The sequence below is a fragment of the Vanellus vanellus genome, assembly GCF_965231255.1.
Source record: "Vanellus vanellus genome assembly, chromosome: 4".
Classification (NCBI taxonomy): domain Eukaryota; kingdom Metazoa; phylum Chordata; class Aves; order Charadriiformes; family Charadriidae; genus Vanellus; species Vanellus vanellus.
In genome coordinates this window covers 73,465,759-73,481,165 of record NC_138909.1, presented here as the reverse complement: position 1 = coordinate 73,481,165, position 15,407 = coordinate 73,465,759, and the positions used below count along the sequence as shown (strand labels likewise).

General features: G+C 37.3%; 1 protein-coding gene across 3 annotated transcripts in view; it reads right to left on the bottom strand.

The window, feature by feature from the left end:
- FIP1L1 (factor interacting with PAPOLA and CPSF1) overlaps positions 1-15,407 on the bottom strand; it is a 45,008-nt gene that overhangs the window by 5,081 nt on the left and 24,520 nt on the right. For all 3 annotated transcript variants that reach the window (XM_082482531.1, XM_082482533.1, XM_082482532.1), the window contains 4 exons: positions 10,603-10,629; positions 9,981-10,035; positions 8,157-8,212; positions 2,627-2,846 (listed from right to left, as the gene is read on the bottom strand). In XM_082482531.1, the coding sequence (XP_082338657.1) occupies positions 2,627-2,846; positions 8,157-8,212; positions 9,981-10,035; positions 10,603-10,629 (358 nt within the window). The remainder of the gene's footprint in view (positions 1-2,626; positions 2,847-8,156; positions 8,213-9,980; positions 10,036-10,602; positions 10,630-15,407) is intronic.

Here is a 15,407-nt window from a genome sequence, read left to right as displayed (position 1 = left end):
ACCCCTCCTCAACACAGGGCTAACGCAGAAGTCTGGTCAGGTTGCTCAGGGCCTTGTTCAGTCAAGTTTTGAGTATCTGCAAGGCTGGAGATTTCATGACCTCTTTCCGCAACCTCTCTTACCACCTGATCACTCTTTTAGTGATTATTTCCTCCCTTCCACCACGCCCTGCCCCCCATCTAATTGGAATTTCCCTTACCGTGACTTTTAACTATTTCCTTTCGTCCTTTCTCTTTGTACCTTGAAAAAGAGCCTGGCTCTATCTTCTCTATCACCACCCATTAGGTAGTTGAAAATAGCCTTTAAGAACCCTCTTCATCCTTCTCCGTTCAAACTAAATAAACTCCATCTCCTTAGCCCTGCTGAGGACCCTGTCAGACCTCCACTGGACTTTCCAGTCTGTCAATGTCTTCTTTTTCCCTATCAAGGGTCCCAAAACTGGGCGCAGTACTTTGCATGTTGTATCAAGCGCCAAGTAAGAGGGTAATAGCGGCACTCTTCACCTGTGGACTACACTTTAATGCATCTCAATGTGTTTTGACCTTTATCACACATGGAGTGCCAAGTCCCGTTCAATTTATTGTCCACCAGGACACAAGTCCTTTACTGTAAAGCTGCCTTCTAGCCAGACAGACCCTCATCTGCTCTGCTGCATGTGATTATTGGGTTCCAGGACCTTAGGAATATAATAGTTGTGTTTTGGTTTTGTTTTTCAAATTGCTGAGGAAGAACCACAAAACGGTCAGGTATCAATCAAATTCCAAAGTTTACATTTTTACTGGCAGCTAATTGACTCAAAACTATCAAAACAAAAAAAGAAAACAGTCTTTGCAGAAGGAACAGCAGTCCAAAAAGAATGGCATCTTCTCAAAGGGGGAGAGCAAGATAGATGGAAACAATGCACAATTTAATTTGAGGATAGCAGGGTAAAGGTAGAACAGAATATAAAGGCAGCTGAAGGTTCATTTTTAAACCACATTTTGGTTATACAAATAGAATAAAAATAATTCCTGTTTTCTTACAATTTTAAAAATTACTATAGCACAAATACAGGCTATTTATCTGGAAAATAACTGCTAAAAACATTGAAAGCAGTGATATCTGAGCAGTAAAAAGCTAAAGATGATGCTTACTCAAAATCCCACCACAGTGTTGCTTGAACGAAGTTTAAACAAAGGGAATTTAAATAAAAGTAATGCATCTGTACAGTCTCTAAAATAGTTCACATTCTCTTCCTCATAGCTCATTTCATTTTATTTTCTTAAGTGCATAGAATTGAAAATAAACCTTCTTAAACAAGGTTATGTCTGCATGTTCTGTCTTAAGCCTCTCCCACCATCTCTGTGACTCCCAAACCAACTTATACTAGTTAAGGGCCTCCTGTTTTCTTACACAGCCATGTGGCAACAGCTTTGCTACAGATGGTGGATAATTTAGTCACATAAAAAAGTTGAAGCCTGCTCTTCCCCCTCCTCTACAGATAACTCTGGCAGCAGCACAGAGATTTCTCGAGGCCTGGAAGCTATTAAGGTTCATTTCAAGCACCCTTGAATGGCCAGGCTTCTTTCTGGCCTTCAATCAAGCTGTCTGAGAAACAGATGTTTAGATTGGTCTTGAGTTCTCAGAAACTGACCCTGGAACATAGCACACACACAGAGGAGAGGACATCACCACATCAGCACACATGGAAAATCCCCTATCTTGCACCCAGTTTGGGTCTTCAGCTAACAATCATCATGCAAAAAATGTCATCTCTCAACCGAAGAAGTGTTGACTCGGGGTGCTCTCATTTCCCCCAGAGGAAAACCACTGGTAAAAACAACCTGCCTAACAGCTAACATATATATTCTGCAAAAATTGAAACTTAACAAAAAACACTGAGAAAAGCATGAGGATGTTTACCCCAAAATACTTCGCAAATAACGTGCAAAGTAAATTTAGATAAATCTGGCAAGCCAATAGACCATTGCTCTATGGAGTCATAGAGAGCTCAACATTAAATGCTTTGTACTTATGCACATGAACCACAGAACACTTGCAGCTTTTTTCTTTCTTTTTTTTTTTTAAAGCAATTAGAGAGTTGAAAGCTGAATAAAGTTATCTGCCACTATTTTCATCATCTGCCTGAAAATGAAAAAAAAAGTTCTTGACCTTGAAATCACAGTTTTTAAAAAGATAGGACAGATTATTATCCAGCCAGTGCTATTCACCAAACTAACCATTTTAGCAGCCGATAACAGCATTAATTAAAGTCAAATGTTGTACCACATTGCTTTTAGCACTGGATTGGCAACTATTATCATTTAGTACTTCTATAGATTATTCTAGAACTGCTGATGTTAAGGAGAGCTGGATATCTCACTCACACACAGAGCTTAAATCACACCTTTAACCTGTAAAGCACTATGACCAGTTTGGATGTATACTGTCAGTTTTACACTCCTGTTTTACATTTAGAATTTTAATTATAGTTTCCAAGAAAAAAGGGGGAAGGGGAGGAAACCACACCCTCTAGCTCTTTGGAATATACAACTGAACACTAAATTTTAATGTTGAAGTATGCTATTTAACACAGATACAGGGTTTTGAGCAGAGTTACAGCATGCTTAAGAGACATTTCACTAACCTGTTGAACACACTTGGAGTTGGACTGTGATCTCGGTCCCTTTCCCTGTCTCTGGTACGTTCTCGGTCTCTGTCTCGGTCCCGGTCCCGATCCCGATCTCGGGATCGCTCTCTGTCACGTTCCCTATCCTTCTCTCTTCGTGCATAGTAATCCCACTGTTTGCTGGTATCCATAAGACTAGACCATGAAGGAGCAGAACCTGCAAGGTGCGGAAAGGTGACTAAAGAAAAAGACGCGAGTATTAGAAAGAACAAAATCAGATACCATATGAAAACTGTAATACTACTTATGCATGAAAACACAGATGTTTATCAGCCTCTTCCAATAACATTTTTCAATCTTCCCCTTTCACACAGAAGTTAATTCTGCACAAACTCTGCATTTTTTCCATGATGCTAATAAAGGCCTCTGGCACTCATTTAAATACTCATTATGAAGATATATAGAACCAGGACATACACCACAAAGACTGTCTAAGTCCCCCTTTAAAAAAAAGAATAAAATAATGTTGTGCAAAGATTTGCTGAAAGAATCTGATTTTATGTGGTCAAATGGCCTTGTTTTGGGGGAACAGCAAAACAAAAACAACCAGAAAACAAAACTGCCTTTGAAACTCAGCGGCTCCAAAAGTCGAGTTCAGAAAAACAAGGAAAAAGGATGCTTTCAACTTTATATTTAGTTGCTGCTATTTTTATGGTTTGTCCTTTAAAATCATCGTATTTAAAATATAATGTTAGTTACAAAGTTCTCATTCACTAATTTACATTCTATACTGTGCTTTGCCATACTTTTCGTATTACAGAATATAACAGCAGCTTTAGAAATAAATTCCATAAATTCATTCTGGGGAGAAGAAATAACGCTCCCACTTATGCTTTGTAAGATACCATTTCTAATGAATACTGAGGACAACCACTATTACCACTAAAATATAAGTTTCAGAAAATTAAGCATATTATCTTAATCTAAAAGATGATATGCTTAAGAAGTTCAGAAGGAAGTCACAATGCCATCTCACAACCTTTTTAGATAATCAGCAATGGGAAGAGAGAAGGGACATGCTTCTCCATTGCTTTCTGCCAACTCCGATATAATAAATAACTACTACTCTTAATGCCCCAATTGTTCTGTCCTGCCCTCCCTCTCCAGAAGCCCTGTGAATGCATCCTGTTAATGAAAACTAAGGGCTGTAGTATTTAACTGGAAACAGCACTCTCTAGTGGACTTACAGTACAGAGGGATTCCCACTTTCTGCTTATCTGCTTTGCTAGCCAATGATAACATAGCCTTCAATAAATCGTTTGTTTTGAGTTCCACTTCGTTATCTATAATATGAGAACAATATTCACTTGACTCCATGGTGTCACAAAGAGACATTTATAGTATAATTAACATAAATATCCACTGAACAATGTAAAGCGCGTTACTGATGCTGTATTTAATACCGTCGAGTATATAAACCCAGTGGCTTCTCCTGACAGCTACGTTCAGACTGCCTTGACTACAACGTCTGGGTTATGCCTGCCCCAGAAAGCTTTGGCAGAAGCTTAAGACAGCAGTTTGCCAAGCGTCCAAAGGAGGAATACAAAAGACCTTTTAAGCAGGCAGTGGAGCAGGAAAGAACACTTTGTTGTTAAAATACATTTGCAGTGAAAAGCATTATAATTCTTTAAAAAAGCATTTATACGAGGTTTTGCCTCTAACAAAATGCTGGACACTGTTTCACTTCAGGGCTACAGACAAAACGAGTAATTAACAGAAAAAATACCCTAACACAATAGTATGTTGTTCATTATACTGCCAAAACCTGAAATTCTTTTAAGAAAAGCAGCCAGAAATAGCAAGAAAACAGCTGGACTTTAAAGACTGCTAATTTCCTTTACTTGCCACTATGTCAACAACATACGTATGGTCTACAAACACTGGCTGCCAGAATATTCTGATCTAAAGTGTAAACTCAAGTTTAACTTTATATGTGTGCTACAAAAAAATTATTAATGGTAGTATAAACTTTTACGATAAATTTTGGTTACTCCCTCACATCTGCAGTGATTCTCAGACAGAAATATGTCGTCTCCACCCCAATAACCTGAGATAAACCACTTTTAAATCTACATTTTCAGCAGTAATTATTCACAACACACAAAAAGTTTACTTTCCAATACGAATTGGTGTTCTGCATTTAGTACTTAGAATGAAGTATTTTGTCACTTTTAGTATTTCTACATGGATTATTCTAATAATTTCTACAAAAAGAAAGACAATTCCAAAGTTTAACTCTGATTTTGTTTTTAAAACAGGAAGAGAGGGAGGTTTGAACAGTCTATAGTTTTGGAGATTTAACTCCTGTTTCGGAAATGGTTAAAAAATTCAAAGCTGCATGGTGTCACAGTATATGGCAAACTATTAATACATCTGCTTTGTGCCTCAAAAAATACTGACTCTCTGACTGTTTCTGTAACGCTGAATTTCTTGCAAATTCATAAGATTTAGAGCACAGAACAGAGAAACGCTTGAGGAAAAAGCAAACAAGCATACAAGTGGCTTCCCTGGCAGACCAAACACAGTGCCATATATTGGCAGCCCAATAAAACTCAAAAGATCTGATGGCAAAGGCAGCTTGATGCAGTGCAAGAGCACAAAGACAAAACAGATATTCTTGAAGCCACAAGTTAAGAATATTATTTTACTATGCAACCTTCCTAATGGGCTTGCAGTGGGAAACGTGCCTGACCACCAGGGAAAAAGACACCAAGGCATGAGATTAGCAATTTGAATAGGTAGGAGGAAGGCTAGAGCCTTAATCAAGAGGGGTGGTTTTTGCAATGCATTCCATATGCACATCTTCCCTCACAATTTTGACAAAGCCATGAAGCATACAGACTGGTAAAAAAGACAATGGGTTGGAGATTCAGTGTACCATCCAAAGTAACTATTAAATAAATACACTTAGCAATTCTTAATTGAAATAATAATCTGTATCCTGCTGTGCTGCTGAGCCCTCAGTTTACCTAAGTTCTGATGCACAGAGAGCACTGGTAAAATACTGGCCAGCAATCATGTCGTGAGACAGAGACTGTGAGACTAAGATGCTGGCCAGGAAAATATCTTTCACTAAGAGAAAAACAACGGTGTTAAAATGCCACTGAGCCTCTACAGATCCCAAAATCCATCTGACAGGCACAACTTAGAGACAGACAATTTGCTTTGTGCAGCAAATATGAAAGCTTTTGCCACAATAGGGATGCCAGATACACTGGGAAGATGGGCGCAGACTGTGTTCCTTGGTCTCCACAATCATAAAAAGGCAAACATAATTTTTTAACCCTGCTGAAGAAGTTCAAATTCAATGTTGGCATGATCGTGACGAGTGTCATCTTTCGAATATTAGTACTGCAACAACATAAGCATGCCATCACCTCTGAAGGTCAACATAAAACTTGGAAATACTATTGTGTCCCTGACACTATTCTAACAAAAGAGATCCCAAAGTGAAAAATATTCTAAATTGGAAACTACATATTAGATGCAATGTACATACTAATGACTGTAAGACTGCTTTCCTTATGGCTTTAGATGTTGACGGTTCAGCGAAATAAGTCACTTGGGTATCTTAGTGGCCTGCCTCAGCTTTACCTTTTTGCTAAAACTTCAGCAAACACAGTTCAATTACTGCTAAGAAAGTAGTTAGCATAAAGCAGCTGTTAGCTCACATCAAGAGTTGTTGAAAACATAATAAGCTTCCATGCATGAAAGCAAACACTTGATAACTGATGAGGATCCTTTCACTATCAACTGCTTAAACTGCAAGAAATTACAGGCCATTAAAAAATGTAATTTTGTAGATCTTCTCTAAAGACTTATGAACATTTGGGAGATACATTATCTGAACATTTGCTCTGTGCTGAACATTATGTATCCCCAGAACTGGACAGAACATTCCTTACAATTTCTCCTCTCAGCAGCTAGGGTCCAAAGGAACAAGGAGCAAGGAGACAGAAAGAGTCATCTGGAAGAAAAGGCACGAGGCATGGGGCTGGATGGCAGAGGTACTGAAGGCAGAGGCAGTGACTGGCACATGCAAGTCCTTCACCTGGGTCGGGGCAATCCTCTGTATCAATAGAGACTGGGTGATGAACTGATTGAGAGCAATGCTGCAGAGGAGGACTTGGGGATACTGGTTGTCAAAAATGAAATACGAGTCAGCAATGTGAGCGTACAGCCCAGAAAGCCGACCATATCCTCTGCTGCATAAACAGAAGTGTGGCCAGCAAGCTGAAGGAGGCAATTCACACTCTGTGCACTCTCATGAGACCCCACCTGAAGTACTGCATCCAGCTCTTGGGTCCCCGGTACAAAAAAAGACATGTTAGACCAGGTCCAGAGGAGTGCCAGTAAAAATCATCAGCGACAGAACACGTCTCCCAGGTTGTTCAGCGTGGAGAAGAAAAGGCTCCAGGGAGACCTTCTTGTGGTCTTTCAATACTTAAAGGAGGCTTACAGGAAAGATGGAGAGAGACTTTTTACCAAGGCCTGTAGTGACAGGACAAGGGGCGATGGTTTTAAAGTGAAAAAGGGTAGGTTTAGATTGGACATAAGGAAGAAATTCTTTATGATGAGGGTGGCAGGACACTGGCACAGGTTGCCCAGAGAAGTTGTGGCTGCGCCATCCCTGGAGGTGTTCAAGGCCAGGCTGGATGGGGCTTTGAGCAACCTGGTCTAGTGGGAGGTGTCCCTGCCCATGGCAGGGGGGTTGCAACTAGATGATCTTTGACGGTCCCTTCCAACCCAAACCATTCTGTGATTCTAGGTTTACTTTATCTTCCCAATTTGGGCTAGCTCAGGAAGAAGCTGACATCTTAGTACTGCCAACACTCTTTTGGCTCAAGAAGCAGAGCTGTACTAGGTAACAGCTGAAAGCTCACTGTAGGTTCTGTGAACGTCCATTTGATTGCATGTAATGAAAATTCTATTTTGGTTCACTCTTACTATAAAACCAGAAAGTGATGTTTTTCAGCTTCAGATTTTTTCCAAAACATTAAGAACAAAAAAAAAAATAAAAAAATAATGGGACTGACTTTGCAACAGAATAACTAAAGATTGTAGTATCTTAGACAAACAGTTTTTCAAAGTAGAGGTACATCACTCAGAATTTCTCAATGATTGGTCTTGCTGATTTAAATTCTGATGATATCTTGACCGTACTTGTTCTCCTGCTTCTAAATCCTACCAGTTCTTGGAAAATTCTCACTGACTTGTGGCCCATATTATGGTATATTATTTTTCAAAATCACAGTTTTGCAAAAGCAGCATGGAAAGATACCCAGCATACAAATAAGTAAGCAAAACAGTACTATCAACAGCTGTTGAATTTGCAACAGCATGTATCTGTTTACAATACTAGGCAATGAGCTTTCATAATGAATCACTGAAAGGACCTGTTTAGTCTTTTAGCTAAAATCCTGGTAAGTATATCAAACAATTTGATATAGCACTAGTGAAAATTTTCAAAGCCAGCAAGCTTACTCACCACTGCCATATGAAAACGCACGAACAGAACGACCATCATAGCCAGAAGAATGTCCACTGTTGAGAAGAAAATACATGTAAAAATCCAGTTTTACCATCAAAGCTACCTCCATCAATAAATATATACTTCTAATATTATTCCTCTGAATTCTTACCACCATACAGACTAAAACAAAGTGTTATAAATGGATTTAAGTCCTCCATTTGAGCATTGCTAGTTAATGAAGCTATCAGCACAAATACATATAGTTCATATTTTTCTACGGGGGTGAAAATAGCATTCTCTCTTGTTAAAATTTGAACCAAAAAAAAATCTCCATGTCATCAAAGCTGTTCTTTTGTATTTTCAATGAATTTTCCATTTCAAATGCTTCTTGTATCGAGTTTCTGCACAGATACTGAACTTAATCTCCAATTGCTTGGAAGTGCTTCATTCATGAATGAAGCCATTCTCATTCTTTCTGTTAAAAAGTAGATACGTGATCGTATCTAAGAACAGGTGGACTTCAAATGTGTAGTTCTATAAATAAACTATTAAATTAGCTACACATTTCCTAGGCTGACTTCTTTCAGTGGTAGCCAACTCAAGTAGGTAAAAACCAGAAAGGTTAAAAAGGATGATATGTGCACAGCACATAATTCATACGTATATATTTTTTTCATGACTTTTAGCACTTCCTATGTAAGTTGAATGAATTCTCTTTGCTGTATTTAACCCAAGTGTTATTTCTCCTCTTGAAGGCACATTAACATTAAGAAATAAGTTTTGGGTTAGCTTAGTTTAAAAACAAAACAAACCCAATGACAACGAAAGGCCAATGCAACATCTTAACATTTAAAAGTATGAGATTTAGTTCCTAGGTTACACAACAAACTTCATTTTTTCACACCATATTTCAGAAACTATATAAATATTCACTACAAGTAAATGCAATGACCGCTGCTCAAAAGTCACAAGCAGCAGTCACTCACAGCAACTGTCAGTATGAAATAATAAATTTACTTTCATGTACATCAAATGCATCCAGGTAGAGTTTTTCTGAATTAAATCAGATGAGGATTTTCTCAGAGATTTACCATCATCATCCTTTAGCAAATACATTAATAGAATTTTTGATTTAAAAGGAACAGATGTGTGCACCTTCCTTCAGTGAAACCCAAAGGACTGGCAAAACAGAAGCTTGCACCACCTTCTTAAGTGAGCTTTGTATATGACCTGGTTTTGGCCTCTAGCGAAATGTAAACACTTTTCAAGGACTGTGCTGGCCAACTTTTATTTCTTACTTTTATATATGTATAAAAATCTATATGTACACATATATGTATATGTGTATATTAAAAAGTTATTGAAAAAATACTGTTAGCCTATTAAAGCTGAACACTTAGAACAAACAGAGTAGAAATACAAATTTGGATTCCATGGAACTCTGGCATTTCCTATAGTTTATGAGGGCTTGAATCTGTGGTCAAATTGTTTATCTGCATTTACAGAAAAGGATACTGTAGCTGACAAGTATACAGTTCACTTAAATAAGCCTTCAGACTACTAAAGAATACTTTAACAATCATTACTTTGACTTTGCTCTTAAGTCTTGGCATTGATATAGTGTCATAACTCAACTAAACTAGTAAGTGGTCAAGCAGCTTACTCAAAAGAGTATTATCAGACAGGTGAGACTAGTAACATTTCTGTAAAAATCTGAAACTGTCTCCCCAGTCCCAGATAAAATCCATAAAACACTGGGTAGCGTAGGAGTTCTTACTAATTTACTTCAGTTACAGAATACTCATATATTGCTTTATAAGATTTCAAACAGATAATCACCTTTCTATTGTGGGTATGAGGGAAGGTGGAGGACCGCCAGGTGGTGGTGGAAAGCCTGTAATAATAAATTGCGGGGGGAAGAGAAAAAAAAAAACAACAAACCAAACATAAATACATAAAAAGAACCAGGCTAAGCATACAATGGCAAACAAATCCCAGAGAGTACAACACAAAAATTGTTTCTCATTGTGTAAATACATTTTATTTTGTAAGACTGAGAACTACTTTCCAGCTTAACAAAGGCAGAGTATTAAACATGTATTATTAGTGCTTCACTGCAAATACCTTACCATTCTTAAAAATACAATAATTTAGAAGCGTAGGAAAATTCCTGAGTATAAACAACAATCGTAACTATTTTCTGCATAGCTAAAAAAAAAGACTGGAAAGAAAAGAAGGAAGCACAAATCGAAGACACTGGCTGATTAGGTCGACTAGTCAACAGTATTTTCATACACTTTCTTCTCTGCCTGGCATCAAAATAACTAAGCCTACATCTATACATATAGTTTTGTGTTTATGAACTTTTATCTATATAACTAGAAGGAAGTTGATAGGTTGCATATCAGTTAAGTTTTCATTTCCTAACCAAATGTGGAAAAAGAATTCTATGGAAGTTTACCTGGTGGTGGCACTGTTATTGGTATACCTAAAAAGACAACAAATAATATATCAGTTACAGTAATAGTTTATGTTTATTACCTGTAGATCTAAAATCAGATTGAGCTATCACCACATACACAGAAATTTTATGCAAGTCTTCTGAAACACATCTTTTTATTTAAGTCCCTATTCTTCAGGATGTTACTTAGAGACAAAAATAACGAGGAATGACTCTGGGTCTCAAGTTTAGAACTAAATCCATAACCGTAAAGTGTTTAGCAATCAGAAGGAAAGTATCATCCCATAGAATATATTTGCTTATTTTCTATTCCGTGACTGGATGAAAGGGTTGTTTAGCCTGGAGAAGAGGAGGCTGAGGGGAGACCTTATCACCCTCTACAACTACCTGAAAGGAGGTTTTAGAGAGATGGGAGCTGACCTCTTCTCCCTGGCGACACGTGATAGGACAAGAGGAAATGGGTTCAAGTTATGTCAGGGCAGGTTTAGATTAGATGTTAGGAAGCATTTTTTCACTGAAAGGGTTATTAAACATTGGAATAAGCTGCCCAGAGAGGTGGTGGATTCACCATCCCTGGAGGTGTTTAAGAAAAGGGTAGATGAGGTGCTTAGGGACATGGTTTAGGAGTGGTGGTGTTTTTATCAGGGTAGGTTAATGGTTGGACTTGAGGATCTTAAAGGTCCCTTCCAACCTCACTGATTCTATGATTCTATGATTCTATGAAACATAAGTGGCCCCTGACCTCGAATAGTTAAGTATAGGAAATAGCAGGTCCACATGAACAAAATATTCTAGCAACAGTAAGCACTACAGACTTTTCAGTCAATGCTATGCCACACTGCAATTAATCATTCAGTTGCTACTTGGAGGACAAAAAAAATTGTTCAGTACTCTATTTTCTTGTAAATAACTGAGAAAGGAGCATCCTTTAATACAAACACATTCAAAACCCATTCTAACTTTTCTGGTTTTGAGACCTAGCTTAGCTGCTATAAATCTAACTAAAAGCTGAGAAGTTTTTACCAACTAAATTAGCTGACCTAACAAAATATACTGCCCCAACATCTAAACCTATCTTATTTGATTATGAAAGGAACGATTACAAGGTAAAAATCATTTGTACACTTTAAAGGCCATTATCTTCTCACACTTTGTAATGAACTAGCTTTACCTCAATTGAACACAGAACACTATTACATGAAAATAATAGATTAGGCTAAAACAATATTGCCAGGAAACAGAGTACTTTAGCAGGCATAAACCTTTTTCAGTTATGAGCAACTCTGCTTCTATTAAAAAATAAATACTTTTTATCTGAGAACTTACTGCAAGTCTTTGAGGGGGTGGGGGGTGGGAGAGAACAGAAAACTTTGCCAAGTGCTTTCATCAGTTTTGCCATAACTGCATAAACATCCAGACAGAACAGCAGCCAGACCCACTTAAATTAAAACCCATCTCATTCAAGTTCCAGACTTCATCATTCAGAGAATATCCTAGATGTACTAGCCACTGCACGATTAATTTTATGTATACATCATTAGTTCAACATTAGAACTAAAAGACTATTGTATGGCTGTAACATTTAACTACATCTACATATTATAATGTCTAGAAATGCCAATTGATCCCAAATTGCCTTGGCAGAAGGACAGAATGAAGGAATACGCAAGCTGAGGAAGAGTAATCAATATCAATGTTCACCGACTTCTGGTGATTTCATTCACACAAATTCTTACCAGCACTAATCCTATAGGATTAAACAAATAGTGAAACAAAATGGAGGTTGCTGTCCAATCCTGAGCATTTAAAATCTAATCTCTCAGCCAAAATGTGAATCAGGAGACAGTGAAGACCAAAAGCCAAATCATTTTCCCTTCACTAATACACAAGCTTTCCAAAGTGCTCTATCTTTGTTAAGAACACTGGAAATCACACCATAAAAAGCTTGACAGTGTAACATTTAAAAGACCAAATACTTCTAATGAAAATTTCTGAAAGAAAAGGAAAACTGGGAACTCAAACTCTTGCATAGCTGAAGTATTTTCTATTAATCTTTTTTGGTTAATTGTCCATCTTAATAGATTTTTCATAAGCCTATAACACAGAAAAAAAAAATCTATAAAAATATCTCTTAACAGCAATGTAAGGAACATAACCTAGAAAAATACCAGAAGTTCTCTCAAACTGATTAATTTATTAACTCTACCTTATGCTTAAAAAAATTTCAATCGTTGCACTAAAACCAGACTCAGCACTATCCACAGAATTGCCTGGAAAGCCAGCAGCTAATACTCTTTACAAGAAGGAAGAAATTCTGATTAAACAATTAACATATCCCTCAGAATTTTATCTTGTGCAGAAATACAAATAAAAATTTCATCCCAAGATCAAAAGCCAATCACTTAAGAGCCATTCAAACAAAATTAAGACAGACTGAATACAACTAATATCCAGAGACCAAACATCCAAATAACTTTAATGAATTGGCTAATGCAAGGTATTACACTAAAAAAACCACATAGGCATTTTTTCCTATAAAAACTTTAAGAACATTTAGAAAGTGATGATAAATGATTATATCATTTTAAGACAGAAGCTAATTTACTTGATGGTATCATAATGGGAGAAACATTCTTCTACATTCCAAGTTAGCAAGTATCACTAAGAAGATCTAGAACTTTTTATTTCCTCACCTTCTTCACTAAGACATGAATGTGACACAAAATATGAAACAAAAAATTGTAAATTTCAGTTCACGGAAAATTAAGAATCTCTTAACTCTTCACTCCGCCTTCTACTAACACGGTGTATGAAAATATACTTGAAGCACCATCAGCCAATTACTTCTTCCGAGAAAGAAACAAAGACTCTGAAATATTGAGTCATTTCTTGCAATGTAGGGACTAAACTTGTGCACCAGTGCAAGAAGGTGACTTAGATGATCATGTCGTGTCCCTACAACACGCTGTACTGCCAAAGATACACCTGGCCTAAACTTAATTATTCAGACTCATGTGTCAAAAGCAATGCAAATGGCATTAGTGCAGCATTTTACCTACGTGCTCAAAATTGCTTTCAGAACATTGTATACCATCCTAGTAACTCAAGGCAGGTAAATATTTACAGAAAACCAAGTAGGTTTTACTCACGGAAAGTAATGCCACATGTGTTCTGCTTGCAGAATAAGGAATCAGACATGGTAACGCTGCTACAGTTTAACAACGTACTGCAAATTAGCTGAACTGCGTAACAGCCCACAGCAACGTAATATAACTCAACTTGGTGTAAAAACTTCTTTTGCCACAGGCTAAACTAAGTCAAATTCTCTCTCCTTTATCTCAAGATAAAAAGTACACACTTAAGATTGCCGGGGCTGAGCAGATGTACAGTTACTTGCTAAGCCCTGGTATAAGTCTAGGCAGTCAAACTTTTCAAAGTTATGCAATAGAAGTTCAATACTTCAGAGTAATTTCTTTTTTCCCCCCTCAATATCACAAATACATGTCACATTTTAACTACACTCTTCAACCAAGACACATAAAACAACTTTTAAAGCCTGTTAAACAGAAGCATCCACGTTCATCTTTAGATTTAAATTACTCCAACATAGCAATAAACCAAGCAAACAAAAAAAACCCCAACATATTTTTTGCCACAGCCAGTGATCTCCTAGGAGCATTTGAGAATTTTCTGCGTTTGGTCCTTTGAATCGTTCCAGGACTTGTTCCTCAAGAAAGATTTCAATCACAAGAGTGAATGAATTCAGAACAAGAGATCTAACTTCAAAGCAAGATCCTTTTTCAAAGGGGCTTTTGGAGGATGTTTTATATTTGGAATACTTAAATTTTCTGGCAAGTAGTCGTGGTTTAATATTGGCTAAGTGTAGTTTTTTTCCCTTCCTCCACTGAACCTAGGAGGGATGGCAGACTCTATTTTAGGAACAGCTTTGAAGATAAAGAGCTGGCAACAGCACAATTAAAACACAGGCCTGGAGAAACCAAATCCACAGCTCTTAATCGTTATTTTCAAATCTACTTGAAGCACGGAAGGATGTTGAAGGAGACCTTCTGAACAAGTATATGTCATAAACCTGTCTGTAAACCACAAGACTAAAGCCAAACCTACCTGCTAAATCTGTAACACGTGTGGATTTCTTTCACCTTTAAAAGCTCCACAGGTGAGGGGTTTCATAAGAGCAGTCCAGTACACCTATATGGCATCCCTGCACCAAGTGTGGATCAGGTGTCTGTGGGGTTCATCTCATGTTTTTAATAACATACAACTTAGAACACCTTTTCTGTACCACAATTACAATAATTACTTTCTAAAAACTTGCAATGAATTACCCATATTATTTTATCAGAAAGCTTAAAATCACAGTTAGCATTAGCATCACACTCCTCTCCTTTCTGTCCCTCACAGCAGTAAGGAAACATGACAAAATTGCCAGAGCAGTAGCATATTCTCCCTTCAGACACCCTATTTTTAATATTTATATACAAAAACTTGGAAAAGGGCACAGAATTATTTAATCTTTAAATCTCTTCCCTTTTGTTTTCTAGGTTGCACCATTTTGTGTATGACAATCACTGATGAAAGTTAAAGCTTGCCAGACAGCAGGAGTTGGTTGTTTTAAAATCATGAGCAGCAATTGAAAAAAGCAACCTCTTCTATGATGATTTAAACCCTACAAAGCCCCACACAAAGTTGTTACACAGAAATAATAATGTTACTTCCTTGCTTATAAGCATGGCTATTAACAGAGAAATTTTTAAAAGATTCTCTGTGGGAAGAGAATAGGAAGA